This window comes from Macaca nemestrina, chromosome 4 (genome assembly GCF_043159975.1).
Source record: "Macaca nemestrina isolate mMacNem1 chromosome 4, mMacNem.hap1, whole genome shotgun sequence".
In the NCBI taxonomy this organism is placed as follows: domain Eukaryota; kingdom Metazoa; phylum Chordata; class Mammalia; order Primates; family Cercopithecidae; genus Macaca; species Macaca nemestrina.
Genome location: NC_092128.1, coordinates 125,147,982 through 125,167,199, shown reverse-complemented (window position 1 = coordinate 125,167,199; position 19,218 = coordinate 125,147,982). Strand labels below are relative to the sequence as shown.

General features: G+C 40.2%; 1 protein-coding gene across 1 annotated transcript; it reads left to right on the top strand.

The window, feature by feature from the left end:
* The first annotated feature begins 8,330 nt into the window (after positions 1–8,330).
* LOC105493064 (SEC61 translocon subunit gamma) lies at positions 8,331–15,247 on the top strand. The gene is made up of 4 exons (XM_011760501.3): positions 8,331–8,442; positions 10,018–10,117; positions 11,625–11,727; positions 15,083–15,247. The coding sequence occupies exons 2-4, from the start codon at positions 10,024–10,026 to the stop codon at positions 15,090–15,092; spliced, it is 207 nt and encodes a 68-aa protein (XP_011758803.1). The 5' UTR covers positions 8,331–8,442; positions 10,018–10,023; the 3' UTR covers positions 15,093–15,247.
* The last annotated feature ends 3,971 nt before the right edge of the window (positions 15,248–19,218 follow it).

Here is a 19,218-nt window from a genome sequence, read left to right as displayed (position 1 = left end):
CAATGGCTGTGAAGTAAAACAGGCACCCAGAATTCACCTCCTCCAACATCTGATGTAATCAACAATAATTATTGACAGCAGCAAAAAGAGCAAGAGCAAGAACCCAACAGGGAAACGTGTACAACTTCATGCCGCCATAATGAAATAAGAAAACAGAAAAAGCACACTCTGCCATGGCTTGGCATAGCTACCTATCATGGACCCTAAGCCCCCACAACAGAGTGAACAATATGTCGAGAATTTCCACAAATTGTTCCTGCTTTGGAGAAATGTTGTCTGAAAGGTTGAGCTGGTAGCTCAGCCAAAGTCAAAACACAATCCAGGAGCAGAGACCTCTCCAGCAATATGCATAGCGCGGGCGAGAGGGATGTTAGCTGAGGCCCTGGAGGAAGAGCCTGAGACCCAGGGTTCTCCCCCACTGTCACCGTGTCCTGGATAGGGCCCTGGGTCAGACTTCTGAGGAGAAAACAGAATCCATATCCTTTGCAAAGGAGCAGCTGGAACGAGGGCTAGCCATTTGTCTACACTGAAGCGAACACAAGCAAAGCACAGCTTACAGGCGAGAGTTCTACAGGGCACAGGGGCCTCCAGAAATGTACCAAGGGCACTGAGGAAAGCCCGGCCACACAGCAGACAGCGAGGCGGAAGGCAGAGCCTCTTGCTCTGAATGTGCAAGAAAACCCATGACAAGATTATATTCTCTTCAGTTTTGAGTTTTAAACTTTTATAACATACATTTTCTTAAAGGATCTACTAAATTTAAATTATACAAATATGCCACTGAAAGATAAATGTATCGAGAGGTGGTGGTCGCATGCAGAAGCCAGATGAGGAGCCTGGTGAGGAGGCAGCTCGGAGACAGGAGGCCTCCATGGCCACTCTCTGCAACCAGAGAGGTCTCAGGGCATGAGCCCTGCAAAACGCTTCTCCATCAGTGAACTCGCCTAAAAATAGAATGAAACAGGATGGAAGATCGTCCCACTAAGGAAAAAATTGAGAAGCAAAATAACATCACAAAATAAATTTAAAATAGCAAGAAACACAGTAGTTAAAAATGGAGTTAATTAAGTGCAAAAAACATTTAAAAACGAGCTGATCAAGGTGCGTACAGAGGTGTAATTAAGGTAACAGAATTAAGAAAATATAAAAAGAACAAAGAAAAGCTGACAAAAGGGTAGTTGCCTTAAACATATACTCCAACATATCAAACAGAAAACATATTACAAGAACACATTTCCCTGAAGTGAAGTAAGAATCGAGCAGTCTCGGGAAAAAATGATATAGAATGACACTTTTCATTGAGATCCTGTTTGTCACTGAATCTCAGTTGCAGAGAAAGAATGCTTTAATCGCATCAAGGGGACAAGGATGGGACAATCTGAGGTAGTATCAGATTTCCCCTCTGAAACACTGAGTGCTAGGATGTAATGGAGTATTTGTCTTTCAACTAGATTATAAAGAAAGTGATGCCCACATTTATATGCACCCACATCACTAAAGTATACAGACAGGCATATTCAGGCACGCATAAACTCAGGAAAAACCGTGTCCTTAAGCTCCTTAAAGAAAACCACTTGACAATAAAATTTAACTGATTAAGAAGTATTAAAATGAAGTTTCAAAACTGTGATCCCTTTCCCTCACGTGAGTACTCACAAAGCTCTCTTCCTAAAAGATTAGTTCCACATTGCAGCAATAGGACAGGACACCTCCTGATTTTTATACTCCTATGAGATTACTCTGTGTGTGTCCAAAAATCACATTCGCTTGAACTGTTAATATTTCTCTTAGGAAACAGGAAGGAAAAAAAAGCAATGAAAGCTTGCCTTCTATGTGGGTTTGTGAGGGCCGCCATAACAAAATACCACAGACTGGGAAGCTTGAACAACAGCGAGTTATCCTCTCACAGTTCTGGAAGCGGGAGATCTGAGATCAAGATGCCAGCAAGGCTGGTTTCTTCTGAAGCCTCTCTTTTTAATTTGTGCATCTTCTCCTGGTGTCTTCACATCACCTTCCTTCTGTGCATCTGTGTCCATAAGAACACCAGTCACATTGGATTATAACCTACACCTCTGGCCTCATTTTAACTTTCTTTTTTTTTTTTTTTGCGATGGAGTCTCTCTCTGTCACCAAGGCTGGAGTGCAGTGGCCTGATCTCAGCTCACTGCAACCTCCACCTCCTGGGTTCAAGCAATTCTCCTGCCTCAGCCTCCTGAGTACCTGGGATGATAGGCGGTGCGACCCCATGCTCATCTAATTTTTGTATTTTTAGTATAGATGGGGTTTCCCCATGTTGGCCAGGCTGGTCTTGAACTCCTGACCTCGGGTGATCCAACTGCCTTAGCCTCCCAAAGTGCTGGGATTACAAGTGTGAGTCACCATGCCCAGCCTCTCATTTTAATTTAATAAACTCTTTAAAGACCTTATCTCCAGTGGCCAAACCCTGTCTCTACAAAAAAAAAAAAAAAAAAAAAAAAAGAAAAGAAAAAACATTAGCTGGGCGTGCCTGTGGTCCCAGCTACTGGGGAGGCTGAGGTGGGAGGATCACTTGAGCCCAGGAGGTTGAGGCTGCAGTGATCTGTGTAAGGTAGTGCTAACAGCCTGCATGACAGGGCGAGACCCTGTCTCAGAAACAAACAAACAAAAACAGAAAAGACCTTATCTCCAAATTCTGAGGTCTTAGAGTTAGGCCATCAACATGTGAATTTTGGGGGTGGCACAGTTCAGTTTGTAACATCCTCCATACCTCAAATAATGTAAAAAAGCGACTGCATGCTGTCATAAATCGTAATTCATCATACAGCTCCAGGGGATGTAGTAAAGAAGCCAGAACCCCTTACCTTGTTTAAATAAGTCACCGTGTTATAACAAGGTTTGTGGTCAAACTGGACTCTGTCAACTGCTTTGTCTTGGGAAAGGCACTGGGCTTCTCAGCATCTTGACAAAAAGATTGACTGGGGCTGGGAGTGGTGGCCTGTGCCCGTAATCCCAGCACTTTGGGAGGCCGAGGCGGGTGGATCACCTGAGTTTGGGAGTTTGAGACTAGCCTGACCAACATGCAGAAACCCCGTCTCTACTAAAAATACAAAAATTAGCCAGGTGTGTTGGCACATGCCTGTAATCCCAGCTACTTGGGAGGCTGAGGCAGGAGAATCGGCTGAACCCGGGAGGCAGAGGTTGCGGTGAGCCGAGATTGTGTCATTGCACTCCAGCCTGGGCAACAATAGTGAAACTCCATCACAAAAAAAAAAAAAAAAAAGATTGACTGGTAGTGGAGGGAAAGAGTGCAGGAGTCTGATGGTGCTGGGTGTCGCTTCAGACAGAGCATAAAGGAAGCAGTGACATGACTCTAGTTTCTCTCCCTCTCCTAGGATCTTATATTTTATTTCTAATTTTTACTAATAGACTTTATTTTTAGGGGTTTTAGTTTTTCAGAAACATTGAGTAGAAAGTAGAGAGGTACCACAACCCTTTATACATCCTTCCTGCAGTTTTCCTTATTATTAATATAGTACTAGCGAACATTTGTTACAATGGATGAACCAATATTGATACATTATTATTAACTACAGTCCATAGTTTACACTAGAGTTCACGCTGTATAGTTCTTTAGGCTTTGACGAATGCATAATGGCATGTATCCACCATTGTAGCATCACGCAGAATGGTTTCACCTGCACTGAAAATTCCCTGCACTCCACCTATTCTTCCCTCTCTCTCACCCTCCCTCAGCCCCTCAAGACCTGGCAGTCACTGATCTTGTTACTGTCTCTACAGTTTTGCCTTTTCCAGAATGTCATATAGTTGGAATCATACAGTGTGTAGTTTTTCAGACTGATTCTTTTACATAGTAGTATGAAGCTGAGGTTCCTCCCTGTCTTTTCATGGCTTGAGAGCTCATTTCCTTTTAGCATATTCCATTGTTTGTGTTTATCACAGTTTGTTTACTCATTCATCTGCTGAAGGACATCTTGGTTGCCTCCAAGTCTTGGCAATTGTGAATAAAGCCGCTATAAACATTTGTGTGTAAGTTTTTGTGTGAGCATAAATCTTCCTGTTATTTAAATACCGAGGAGTGCAATTGCTGGATAGTATGGTGGACTACGTTTAGCTTTGTAAGAAACTGCCAACGTGCCTTCCGCAATGGCTGTACCATTGGCATTCCCAACAACAACGAAGGAGACTTCCTGTTGCTCCACATCCTTGTCAGCACTTGATGTAGTATTTTGGACTTTAGACATTCAAATAGGCTTGCAATAGTAGCTCACTGTTGTTTCAGTTTGCAATCCCCTGATGAAAGGTAATGGTGAGTACCTTTTCATATGATTGCCATCTGTATATCTTCTTTTATGCAATGTCTGTTCAGATCTTTTGCTTATTTTTTAATTGGGTTGTTTTCTCCTGAAATGTACTAAGAACCCTTAACAGGCAGCACTGCACCTTGGGGAGCCTGAAACCCTGCACGACCGTGTGGAAAGAACACGGCCCTGTGCCACATCTGCGGAGACTTACTATGTGGAAAGAACACAGCCCTGCGTCAGATCCGTGGAGACTGGCCTGGCCAGAAATCAGCACCTGGCCAGCCCAGAGGGTGGCTATGTGTGTTGGAGCAGTTAGACTTCTCTAATACAGGATGATGCAGGAAAAGAAGTCCATTAGGCAGATTCAGAAAAGGTTTTTGTTTTCGTTTTAAGAAAATGATCATGAAGTAAAGGGAACAGTGAGTTTCAGGAGGAAGTAGTCAATTGAAACTGTTTACTGTAATTGATAACATAGAGTCACTGGCAACTAATTCTGTGATATCTAAATCTTCCACGTCAGCTTCACCACCCTATTCTGGTTATTGCATTTTTAACTAAATAAGATGGAATAACTTTTTTTATAGTACTTAAAATTCTGTTTTTTCAAACAGGGTTTGAGGAGGGGAGTAAACTTTATTTGACCTCATCACATTTAACTCTTAAAATATTCCTGTCTAAAAGACTCTGTATGTTTGTATCTAGGTCCAGTCTTTGATTTTTCCTGGGGAACTGTTGACACTTTCATAATTTCAACCACTGTGTCAACTTCATTTTTCAAAAGATACAGTTCTTTCCACTTTGTCATAATACCTAAATGAAGTAATACAAAACAAAAAGACAGGTGCTATGGAGTCCTTGGTTCTCCATAGATCTTCTTAAACTTTTTCTTGCTTCAGGCAGAGATTCAAGAATATAAATGTAATATTAATTCAGCTTATCTCAAATGATGTTATTAATATTTCATGTATTTTTAAATTGAGGGTCAATTTAAAATTTCTGCCATATATACATTCAATTTATACTCAATACAATTCATGTCAAAATTTTTAAAACTTGGTGATCTATATATTGACTTTTTTCCATCTGACAAACATTTTTAAACATACAGAAAAACTGAAAGTTATTCAATGAACATCTTACATCACAACTAAGTCTACATTTAACATTTTGTTGTCTTTGCATTATCACAAATAATTCCTCTAACACATATTATTCCTCTAACCATGAACCTGCCCTTTTTTAAATCAAAAGAAGTTGTAGATACCTGTACATTTCCCTCCTAAATGCATCGACAATTGTATAATTTAGAGTTCAATATTTGTTTTGTTTTGTTTGTTTTGTTTGGTTTGGTTTTGAGGTAAAAGGCACAGATCTGCTGCTATGGATGGAATGTTTGTGTGCCTCCAAATTGGAGGAGGGGCTTCTGGGAGGTAATCAGGTCAAGAGGCTGAAGCCTCACGTTGGGATTAGTGTTCTTACGAGAGGAGGAGAGCCAGTCCTTTCTTTCTCTCTTCCTCCACCCCCCGCCACGTGAGAATGGAAGGAGAAAGTAGCTCTCTATAAACGAGGAAAAGCCTTTACAAGAACCTGACCATTATCTCTGACTTCCAGTCTCCAGAACTGTGAGAAATAAATGTTTGTTGTGTAAGCCAGCACTCTATGATATTCTGTTATAGCTGCCCACATTGACTAAGACCCCTGTGAAACCCTAAGACCTGTTAAATTACAGAGTGTTACTTTCACTCCCCAGTTCCCTCACCTGCCCTCTCAATCTGTACCCCGAGGCAAACACTGTTCTGATTTTTTCCACCATTCACTATTTTTGCTTTGTCCAAAACTTCTTGCAAATGGAACTGCACACTGTGCCTTCTTTAGCGTAGGCTTGTTTCACTCACCATGTTTGTCACTCATCAATGTTGTGGCAGAGAGTTTTCTTTCCTTAGCTGTGGAGTACTATTATGTCGTGGGACTATACCTGTATCTTTATTCATTCTATTGATGGTACCCAGTTGCTTTTAGTTCTGTTATCAATAAAGTTACTATGAACATTCCTGTACAAGTCTTTTTGTGAATTTAGTTTCATATAGCTTCAATAAGTACCTGGAATTCGAATTGTGGAGCCATAGTTGGTGTATATATGCTTCGTATTATGATAAACTACTAAACTTTTCCCAAAGATTTATGCCATTCTACACTCCTAGTAACCAAGAATTAGAGTTCTAGAGTTCTGGTTGATTCGTATTTTTGCACAGATCTGCTGTTACTGGCTTTTTTTTTTTTTTTTTTAAGATGGAGTCTTGCTCTGTTGCCCAGGCTAGACTGCAGTTATGTGACCTCAGCTCACTGCAGCCTCCACCTCCTGAGTTCAAGCACTTCTCCTGCCTCAGCCTCCCGAGTAGCTAGGATTACAGGCCTGCGCCACCATGCCAGACTAATTTTTGTATTTTTAGTAGAGACAGGGTTTCTTAATGTTGGTCAGGCTGGTCGCAAAGTCCCGAACTCAGGTGAGTAGACAATTATAACAATACACTGTAATGAAAGTTATTTGAATGTGGCCTCTGTCACATTACCTTCTGGTACACACCTCTTTTTGAACCAGATTTTCTTGGATAAGGGGAACCACTGTATGTGTTACTTGATTTTCTGTGTTTTGCTGAAAATACTGTGAACTCAGACATTTGGTGGTTGGGGTGAACTTGCCAACATGTGATTTTACGTTTTTTGTGGAATGAATTATTTTTTTGAAAACTATTTATTGAGCATTTACTGTGTTTAATACTTTACTAGGTGCTGTGAGTAACCCAGGTATGCTATACCCACTTGGACCTTATGGTCTAGTAAGGGGATTTACAGTGTAGGGAGACAGACCGAGGAGTAAATACATACATATTAATACAAATGCTATGCAGCAAATGAAGAGGGTATTGTCAAAAAGGAAAAAAGAGCATGAGATAGACAGGATTGCCTTAGATGGTCACTACTGGCCTCTAAACAGATGATACATGGGCTGAAGTCCTAGGGAGGAAGAACTAGTCAAACGCATCTCAGTCCTTAAAAGTGACTCTTAAGGCTAAGGTAAGGTATGTGTAGTGTGTACAGACCACCTACAGTCACATATAGGGAGGTGTGTGGCCTCTAACCCTGACCCACCCAATCAGTATCTGGAGGTTCTGGGGTTACAAATTTCATTTACTAAAAAACTTAACAGGAGATTTCAGTTACTGAAGTTTAAGAAGCACTGAGAGTTGTAACACCTCTTAATGTTCTATCAGCTGTTCCAGAGTTATATTGTTCCTCAGATCCAGTTATGCTCCATTGCTAAAAGGAAATATGGCCGGGCGCGGTGGCTCACGTCCGTAATCCCAGCACTTTGGGACGCCGAGGAGGATGGATCGCGAGGTCACAAGTTCAAGCCCAGCCTGGCCAATATGGTGAAACCCCGTCTCTACTGATGGTTTCAGCCCCAGGGGGCGGGGGAGTCCTGGAATGCATCCTTGTGGATAAGTGGGGAGCTGTGTGTACATTATGACCACTCCCGTAACCAAACCTAGCGTTTGACAAAGTACGGCCTCAATTACAGCCGCATTCATTACCGTGAATGACAGCCATAGTCAAAGTTTAGGGTGGTGATACTATTTTGAATTAGGCCATAACGTTGTATTGCTCATAAGCTTCATTTCGACCAACATTATATACATACAAAAAGTATGTACCGTAAGGACACACAACAAGCTGGACCGCAGGAAAAAAAACCCCACAACTTAGGATTTACCTAGTCAGCCGCTACCAGAGAGCAAGCACCCTGCAAGGCCGCTGGGGCTCGTGCTGTGGATGCCAGTGGTTTGAGGTCGGGCTGGTGGGGTAAACCTGGACCCAGCCGGGAGAAAAACGGCTGACGCTAGCGTCACACTCCTAAAGAAAACCAACGCCCCAACAACGAGCTTCGCAATGCATCTCTTCCGGGAAGCGTGGCCGGGACGCACGTCGCGCTGCGATTGCGCACTGAGGTTTCGCGTAAGGAACCAATAGGACGGAGGAGTGGGCGGGCTGTTGGCAGAAACCCGGATTCCGGTTCCGGTGGGCCTCTATCAGTCCGCTCCAGTGCTACGTGTCCCTGGCATTTTAGGTGTCGGTTGGGCAGGTGAGTTTCTTCCCGCCAGTAGGTACGGGCGAACCGGGCGGCCACGCCTTTGCGACTCGCGGGGGCAGCGGGCGTGGGCGAGCCGGCGTGTCTCCCCGGGCGGCCGTCGCGGAGCGGGCCATGAGTGGTCCCCTGGCTCAAGTCTGGGGCCGGGGTCTGGCCGCCGACATCCCACCAACTCGGCCTCTGCCGGAAGGCAGACCCAAGGCCGCGGGCTCCCGGCGAGCGGGGTCGCCGGCTCGCGGGGTTCCAGGGCTTAGCGTCCTGCCCCGGCTTCTTTTGTGCTGCAGCCAAAGATGATGTCCTGCTGCCCGATACCTTCGGGGTTGGCTCTGTGTGCGGGTGTGGAGTCTTGTCTGGGAAAGGCTGTACTCAGCTCTGGCCCTGCCGCCGCTCCCGTAGTTTAAAGTGAGAGCAGTGGTCTAGAATCTAGTTCGAGAGATCATAGTTGGTTTTTGGGTCTCTACCCCTGACATTGAGTGCGGTATTGTGTGTAGCGTGCATTTTTCTGGATAAAAAATTCTTAGCTTCTTTCATGATAACTATGATTACAAAAAGTTTAAGCCCTTTGGATTTCAAGAGCAAAGTTAAGTGAAATACTGAGAAAACAGACATTACTGTGTTTTTGCCCCCAGAACGTTGCAGACGTCCTGGTGTTTCATTGACATTAATTCATTTCGTTGTCCACAGCCTACATTAAGTGAGGAAACTGGGGCTTACAGAGGTTTACATTCCATAGCCAGTGATTTGAACTACCACCTGGCCACTGTTCTGAGTACTGGAAATGGAGGAAAATACAAGTAATACTTTGATCTCTTTACTTTCTAAAGCAGTGGCTCTCAAAGCTAACATCGGATGACATTTCTGTTGGGTAATAGATTCCTCTAAAAAACATATATAGTAAAATATATAGCCCTGGTTCCTTAAAAGATGTGTTCAAATCGAAAAGTTTGGAATTTAGCTATTAGCTTCTCAGAATTTGCGTCTTGCTTTAGCTATTCTTTGTACTTTAGAAAAGTGTATTGTATTGGCACGTTTTAGAAAAATCAAGGTTGAAATTCACGTTTGCCTCCATTCTAGGCTCTTGCAGCACCATAGTTGGCATTCACTGTACAAGACATTGCCTTCTGCATAGTTGAAAATAAAATATGGAAAGTAATTGTTGGATCTCAACATTGTTGGTTCCTTAGGAGCGGTGAGGGGACTGTAGAATGAGAAATGGATGGGACTGCAGAGTCAGAAAAGGAATGGATGTGTTATCAATTGCTTAACCTTTTTTAACCTCTTAATAGAGATAGGCTTTTTATATTGCGTGTGCTGTTCTTTGTCAGTGAAGATATCATGAGTAAGATCTGTGCTTTTCTTATTGCCTTTGATCTGATAATTAACTGAAATTTACAAAAATAATATCAATTTAGGCTTTGGAGTTTGTTTTTTGTTTTATTTTAGGAGGTGGAATTGACCCATGTTAGACGTGAATTCAATGACTGGTCTCATTTACATCTTGATATCAGTGAGTAAGTGCTTATTATATGGTAACCAATACCAGTGAGTATCTTTGTTTATTTTAAACAGGCAGTCATGGATCAGGTAATGCAGTTTGTTGAGCCAAGTCGGCAGTTTGTAAAGGACTCCATTCGGCTGGTTAAAAGATGCACTAAACCTGATAGAAAAGGTAATTGCTTGACTATGAGAAAAAAAATTAAATCTTTGAGTTTTCTAAGCCTTTTGTTTGATTAACATCTTCTTGATTAATAGCCATTGCATTACTTTCGCCAACATTTTTATTGATTGATACTGCTCGATGGCTTTTTAACATTGTCACTTCTTCCTAAATTTTTTACTCTTGTCTAAATTTTTATTTTATGTATTTTCAAATGGTGTAAGATTATCACAGCCTTATGTTCCAGGTAACATTTTAGTTAATAATATTTTATGACTTTTAGTATCTTACATATTTTCTCTTTGGAAAAGCTTTGAAGTCTCCCTACTGAACTCCCACCCCAATGAACAAAACCTTAACATGAAACCAACAATCTAGTTTTTGCCAAACTAGAAAGTTAATTTTGTTATTTATCATGATTCATGTGTTCAATTTGTCTACTTGTATTCATTCATTGAGTTAGGAGCTGGTAATATAATAGAGAATATAACATGTATGTAATGTAGTATATAATAAAGGGAATAGTCCTTGCTGTCATGGAGCTTAGACTCTATCAAGGAAGACTGTCATAAACAAATTATTGCAATTATGTTTTTTAATTACTGCTGTGGTAAGTATTATGGAAGATAACTAGAAGGAAGTTTGACAGCACATTATAGGAGGACTAACCAAGTCAGGAGATCAGGGAAAGCTTCTCTTAGGAAGTAACATAAAATGGTAACATTACCAGTGTAATGTTTTATAAAATAGTGCTCAACTCAGACAGTCTCACTCTGTTGCCCAGGCTGGAGTGCAGTGACGCAATCTCAGCTCACTGCAACCTCCGCCTCCTGGGTTCAAGCAATTCTGCTTCAACCTCCTGAGTAGCTGGGATTAGAGGCACCTGCCACCACGCCTGGCTAATTTTTGTATTTTTAGTGGAGCCAGAGTTTCACCATGTTGGCTAGGCCGATCTTAAACTCCTGACCTCAGGTGATCTGCTCGCCTCAGCCTCCCAAGTGCTGATATTACAGACATGAGCCACCGTGCCCAGCCGAACTTGATTTTTCAAGCCTTATTTTTGGCTTCATCATAATAGCAAAGGCACTGGACCCATTGTTTATAATGTACCCAAAAAAGGTATGTTTCTGCCTGTATAATCGATATGTTATAATAAAAATTACAATGATACATTTTAAAACTTAAGAAAAATAATGTATATTTCTTTCATCCATGTCCTTATTTTGGTATTTTCTGGTCATTTGCTAAGAAGAAAAAATATTTTTAGTACTTGTTGATGAACTCACTGGCACAGACATGCACTGTTATGTTTCCTTAAATATCAACAAAACATGGAAATTTTAAAACCTGTCAAACAACTTGTTTACTATTAACAGTTTCACCTTTTTATTTTTAAGTTATATATCTATTAACAGGATAAATGTATACTAGTTAAGTTCATTTATGTTGCTGATAGTTTTTTTCCCATACTTTCAGTGACAGTGCAAAAAATATGTGAATTTCGTGTTTTTAAATGCAGAATTCCAGAAGATTGCCATGGCAACAGCAATAGGATTTGCTATAATGGGATTCATTGGCTTCTTTGTGAAATTGATCCATATTCCTATTAATAACATCATTGTGTAAGTAAACTTTATGAAATAGACTAGGATTGAATGAAACTTGAAACCATTTGAGATGACGGCCTGCTATTTCGTTAATACAGAGATGCATCTCTTTTTAGTGCTGTTGGAGTCTACTGATATTTATGAGTACCTGATGATTGAGCGCCTTTAGATCTTAAATGATCTTTCCAGAAATTCTGTGTGCTAGGCACTATTTTCTTTAATAAATAAAATTTTACAGAGTCAAGAAAGTATTAAAGACACTCATATGTCACAAAGCCAGCACTGAAACCTAAGTCCTCTTTGTGCTGTTATCTTGTTAATCTCTAAGGAGCAGAGGAAATGCTTCCCATCCAAAAATCACTGCTATGATAGAATTCTAACTGTGGACCAGATTGCCTAGATCCAAATCCTTTTTCTTGTTATACAGTTGCTGTCCTAGCATCAGGCAATTTGCCTCACCTCTCTGTGCTCAGTTTACTCAGTGGGGATAACAGTTCTTACTTGGATTATGACTTTAAGTCATGTAAGGCCCCAGAAACAATTTGGGTAAGAATACGAGTGAAAGTTGTTACTGTAATGAGCCATTGCTACTGATGGGAGAATATCATAACTTTTAAGTATATTAGGAGGCAAAAAAGGCTGAGAAACATTGGGATCACTTTATTCGTTTCCAAATAATTTTGCTTTTTAAATTCATTACAAGTCATTGGGACATGTTGTGGCATTGAGCAATTAGAGCAATTAGGTAATTCAGTTTAGGGTAAGGACTTAGTATGGGTTTTAGTACTTACTCTGTGATTTTGTATGCATTTAATCTCAGCCTCATCCACTGTTTGGAGCTAATAAAATCTATTATTACCTGATAATAATATCAGGTAAGCACTGATATACCTCAAGTGCTTGTATCCATTAAAAGCACTGAATAAGTGTTAGTGGAATTAAGTGAACAACTTCAGGTTCTTTGCCTTTTCTGATGGTAATGGTGGCAATAGTAATTAACATTCATTGAGAACTTTCCATATGCTATTGAAATCTAATATCAATCAGTAATATCAATTGATTTTATGGGGTGGTGAAGTTTGAAGCAATGATTTAAAAAATTTCTAAACTATAAATCTCCTAAATACTAGGTGTTTTATTCCAGGTACTGGTACAGGTTGCCTTTTAAATGACAAGTAACAATGTATATTGTCAGAGGGATTTCTTAAGTAGGGTACCATAGTTATTAAGGTAAAATTGCCACAAAGTGATATTCAGGATCAGAAGTAGTTAGAACTAGATGGGCCCAAGTCACTGATACCTCTTTTGTCAGTTCAGAAATCCCTTTATTTTACCAGTGAGAAATGCCAACTGTAGAACTGTGGAGTCATGGGGAGAATACTGAAGTAGAATGAGGAAATCAGTAAAAAGAAGTGGCAGAGTCTCTGCCAGGTCCGTTCTTTTTCATACTCAGTGCTTCTGCTCTTCTTACTTCCCATTCTGTCATGAGACATATTTAATTGATAGGAAGTGTTTCTTTAAAATGATAACAAAATTAGTTTCCTGTGATAATCATTGTTCTTAGTTGTACCTTTCAGAAGAACATGTAAGCCCACCTTTTCCAATTTTTTGGTCAAGCACCTTTCAAATTTTTTTGCCAGCCTTCACTTAACCTATATTTTTGTCCCTTTTGCCAGACGTCACTGTCTGCCTTGGGTTATACTCAGGTCCGTCTTCACATTAGATTATGAGTTGTGAGGCAGGCCTGCCTTGTTATTTATACTGTATGTCTCTCCTATAGAGTCTAGTCCAGAGCTCTCTTGTATCTGTTAAAAGCACTGAATAAGTGTTTGTTGAATTAAGTGAACAACTTCAGGTCCTTGCCTTTTCTAATGGTGATGGTGGCAATAATAGTAGTTAACATTCATTGAGAACTTTCCATGACTCTGTGTGTCAACTCATTTAATCTTCATGAGGAAACTGAGGCATGGGGAGGCTAAGTAACCACTCGGATTGCATGGCTAGTGATAGAGCAACACGGGAAACCTTTCAGAAGCTAGTTACTTAGAAAACTTTTCTTCTAGAAAACCAAAAAAAAAATGGTTTCAGTGTTTAAGAAGTTAAAAAATCTATCTTTAGATATTTTTTAATCTTAATGTGAAGGCTAATTAAAACATTTTGTGAGAGACACTACAGAAAACTTACTCTTTTCTCATGTTATACCATGATAGCTGTACAACTGAAAGGAATCTTGCTTTCCCTGCTTGAAAGAGGATTAATCATTGTTTACATCATTTTGGAGATGGTAGCAAGGGAAATACTCATTGGATTGAATTATCTTTTTTTGTTACAATTTTTTTCTTCTTCTTCTTTATAATTATAGCAGTCAAAATTAATATTCACAGTATTAGAATTTAAAATAAGCACTTGCTGGCCTTTTAATTATAGCAATACTGTTTCATAGCATAAGCATTTAAAATGCTAAACATTAAAGTATATGCTCAGGGGTATTTTATGTAATAATTTTCTCTCTTTTTTTGAGGTGGAGTCTCACTCTGTTTCCCAGGCTGGAGTGCAGTGGCGCAATCTTAGCTTATTGCAGCCTCTGCCTGCCGGGTTCAAGTGATTCTCCTGCCTCAGCCTCCTCAGTAGCTGGGACTGCAGGTGCACACCACCATACCTGGCTGATTTTTTTGTAGTTTTAGTAGAGACAGGGTTTCACCATGTTGGCCAGGCTGGTCTCGAACTCCTGACCTCAGGGTGACCTGCCTCCCACAGCCTCCCAGAGTGTTGAGATTACAGGTGAGAGCTACTGCACCTGGCCTATTTTATGTAATTTTCTTCTGGTAATGGAATTATTTTGCTTTAACATTACTAAAATGTGTATCTGACTATGTAGGTTTAATGTTTATGCTTTTAAAGCTCAGAAGTTCTTCTGTAGAAAACGTGATTTTTGTTTTCATCATGACTAACCCAGATTTTGGAATGATTATGGTAAGATGTGGTGCTTGAGCACCTTGTGCTCATGTGCAGTCTACTTTCTGCTGGTGTGTTGACGTTATCAAATTGAAAAGCTTCTCAGCTAACCATCCTGTCATATAATTGATATTTTTTGTTGTGTTCAGAAAGGCTAGACTGTTCCAAAATGGCATTTCCTGAATGAGCATTGTGAGTTTAGACATAGACCTCTGCCAGTAACCACATCATCTTTCCAGGTCCAGGATTTTAAAGTTCATTGTGCCATTCTTTTATGCCATCTTTAGATAAAGTTAGGTGGGATTCAAATAATTGGTCTTGAGCCATTAAAGTTATAGCATATTGCATTTCAAATAATAATAATTATTAAAATTATATCTCTACTCAGAAGTAATGATTTTTCTTTCTTTTACAGTGGTGGCTGAATACATTTTGGAAGAGAGTTTTTCATCTTAGAGATTGGTGAACAAGTGTGAGAGTGTGAGAAGCTCACAGAGTACAAATTTGCCTGTATATTTTGTGGGTTTCTTTTCCTTTCAAGATGTTTTCTATTTCTAAATTAAAGTAATTTCAAAGTAAATGAATATCTCTTTTTTCTGTCATAGATACTTATCACATTTCAGTGATAGAAAACAGTAGTTTCTTTCTCTGAGTAATTTAGTTTATAAGAGAAATGAAAGAGCCTGGTGAAATATTACACTTTCTGAGAGCTCTTCTGTTTTAGCCCCTTTGTGCTAGTATTACAAAATACCTGAGACTGGGTAATTTATAAATAATAGAAATTTATTCTCACAGTTCTGGAGACTGGGAAGTCCAAGATCAAGGTACCAGCAGGTTTGGTGTCCAGTGAGGGCCTGGTCTCTGCTTATAAGCTGGTGGCTTCGATGTTGTGTCCTCACATGGCAAAAGGGATAGACGGGCAAAGGGACTTCATCCCATTCATGAGAGAAGAGCCCTTGTGACCTCCTCACCTCTTAAAGGCCCTACCTCTTAATACTATTACATTGGAGGTTAAATTTCTTTATATATATGTACGTATGTGCGTCTTGCTCTGTCGCCCAGGTCATGGCTCACTGTGAACTCAAACTCCTGAGCTCAAGCCATCCTCCTGCTTCAGCCTCCCGGGTAGCTGGGACTACAGGTGCGTGCCACCATGTCTGTCTAATTTTTTGTAGAGAGAGGGTATCGCTATGTTGCCCAGTCTGGTCTCGGACTCCTGGCCTCAAGCAATCCTCCCACCTCGGCTCCCAAAGCACTGTGATTACCCAGCTAAGCCACTGTGCTTGTCTGGAGATTGAATTTCAACATGAGTTTTTGAGGGACATAAACATTCAAGTTATAGCATGTGCTATCAGATAAATGTTTATGGTCAAAGAAGAAACAGTAAATAAAGTATGGTGATTCCCTAGTAGAATTTGAGGTAGGGTAGGAGTTTTTCTGTAAGCACTTAATTTTTTTTTTTTTTTTCCTTTTGAGATGGAGTTTCGCTCTTGTTGCCCAGGCTAGAGTGCAATGGCACGATCTCAGCTCACCGCAACCTCTGCCTCCCTGGTTGAAGCAGTTCTCCTGCCTCAGCCTCCCGAGCAGCTGAGATTACAGGCATGTGCCACCACACCTGGCTCATTTGGTATTTTTAGTGGATACGGGCTTTCTCCATGTTTGTCAGGCTAGTCTCGAACTCCCTACCTCAGGAATTTTAAACAGGTAGTCAAAGTTATTATAGTTTAGAAGCTACTGGAAAGTTTCCTAGAATTACGGTTAAAACTTGAAAGTGAGAGATCCTCTTCTAGATGTGCTAAATTAGTCACTCTGTCTTGAACACTGGAGTTCTGAATTTTATTAAGAATTCACTGATAAGAGTCTGAAATGAAAAGGGGACTTATCCTCTTTCCCCTTTAAAAAAAAAAACTAAAGCCAGGTGCAGTGGCTTACATCTGTAATCTTAGCACTTTGGGAGGCTTGCGCAGGAGAATTGCTTGAGACCAGGAGATCAAGACCAGCTTGGGCAACATAGCAAGACCTCAACTCTACAAAAAATTTAACAGTTAGCCTGGTGTGGTGGCACGCACCTGTAGACCCAGCTGTTTGGGAGGCTGAGGTGGAAGGATCTCTTGTGCCCAGGAGTTTGAGGCTGCAGTGAGCCATGATTGCACCACTACACTCAGCCTGGGTGACAGAGTGAGATCTTGTCTCTAAAAATAAAATACAAACAGTAATTTAAATTTGAGTTTATTCCCCCTTTTTAAAAAAAGCAATTGCATTGCTTCAATTTGTTCATTCAATGTTTAGTTATTGAGCTTTATTTCCCTACTTCTAGTATTTTTTAAAAATTTGTTAGCAAAACACATGTTTAAATGTTCTTTCATCCTCAGTAAGGTAGAGAAGTGTCTAATTAGTGTGGCTGGGCAGTATTCATCAGTTTTGGAATCCACGGTTCAGAGATTCTGGTCTGTTTTTGTAGTAACAGTAACAAATTTTTCTGCCTACTTATGAAATGTTGACAGTGTTTCAATCTTGAATTAATTGATGTCTTCAAAAACAAAAATACAGTGAAAGACCGGGTGCAGTGGCTTATGCCAGTATCCCTACCCTTTGGGAGGTGGAGGTGGGTGTTTCACGAGGTCAGGAGTTGGAGACCAGCCCGGCCGAGATGGTGAAACCCCATCTGTACTAAAAATACAAAAATTAGCCGGATACAGTGGCAGGTGCCTATAATCCCAGCTACTCAGGAGGCTGAGACAGGCGAATCGCTTGAACCTGTGAGGCAGAGGCTGCAGTGAGCCAAGACCATGCCTCTGCACTCTAGCCTGGACCACAGAGCAAGACATCTGTCTCAAAAAAAAAGTGAAAATTGGATCATCTCTAAGCTTAAGGAGACCATATAGTCACATTTATAGCTATTAGCTGCTTAAAGATCAAAATTGTATGTGCACATATAAGCAAGTGCATGTATACTTGTATATGTTTACATATATGTATGTATATATAGATATTTACATACATGCACCTATATACATGTATATTTTAAACACTTATGGTAGAAACTCTAAAACGTAGGTTTGCCACTGGCAGATGTGTATTATGTTGTTGGTTAAGATGATTCTGAACATTAATACTTTTTGACATAAGATGATTGTAAATTCCTGTTTATAGCATACATTTAGGCTGATTATTTTGATGACTTACTTGGTTCTTGACACATGAGTGGATAAGGTATTACATGAATATTTTGTATGTATACATGCAAATGAAATGAGGACTGACCAAGAACTCTGGTGACAGAGCAGAGTAACCTTCACAAGCAACAGTTGCATTTCTTAAGTAGGAAAGAATAAGTAGATTTTTCTTATTCGCCCTCCTAGCATATATGAGAACTGGCACATTGTGCTGTGTAACAGTACTTATTAAACTTCACCATGCATGAATCACCTGAAGGAATTTCTTAAACATTTTCTATTTTTTAAATACCCGTAGCAAAACATAGTAATGTACTTCCTGTGGCAGTTCCCCAGTTTCTCTTCTTTGCAAGCAAAGTCATCTCGTTTTTCTTCAGGTTCTTCAGGTTGTGTACCACATGTATGGGTATGTGAACAACACGTTTTTGTTCACCTGTTTTTAACATCATGTAATTGGAATCATGCGTTCGTATTCATCTGTGACTTGCCTTCTCTCTAAAAATAGTATTTTTGAGGTTCGTGCGTGCTGCTAACGTAGCTGCAGCAACTGTGGTCCATTTATTTGCACTGGTATATAACTTTCTGTTACGAAATTATTCTGTAACTTTTTCATTTATTTTATTACTGATGGACATTTGGGTTGTTTTCAGCTTTTTGCTTTTAATAATTGTTCTAAGTTTTCTGCTAAGAATGTGGGTATACATGTCTTCTGGTATAGCTGTGTAAGCATTTCATTTGTTCTCATACCTTAGTAAAACTGCAGTGTCAAAAGTATGTCAATGTTCAGCCTTGGTAATGCCCATCATTTTCTGAAGTCATGCTAATTTCTACCCCTCCAGTAAGAGACTCCTGCTCTACATTCTCCTATTAGTACATTGTGCCTGTCTTCTTTTGGCAGGTGTTTTCATTTACTTTATGGTGTTTCGGGATGAAGGAATGCTCAATGATAGTATTTTTACTGTGTGAATATTTTCACCTAACATTTGTAACTTTTGTGTGTATTATTATTAATATTGTCAGCTTCTTATAGGATTACCCAGTTTCCTCTTCACAGACCAGTGCTTTCCACCTTTCTGAAATACAAGACTCATGTGGGCACTTGCCCCACCTTAGATCTACCACATCAGCATGTCTAGATGTTGAGCCTTGGATTCTTTGCTTTTTACAAATGCTCTTAGATGGTGATTCTTAACATCATTTGAGATTGAGAAACGTTACCCAGCCACACAGCTCATCTTTTCAGCTAACGCCCAGCTGAAGGTCACTAGCTTGTTGTATTATGACTTTTGTAGTAGAAAATGCTCCCATGTAACTAGCTGCAGGTAACTACTCAGAAACGTGGACAGCCTCATTCAGAAAAGAATACTTCTGAAGT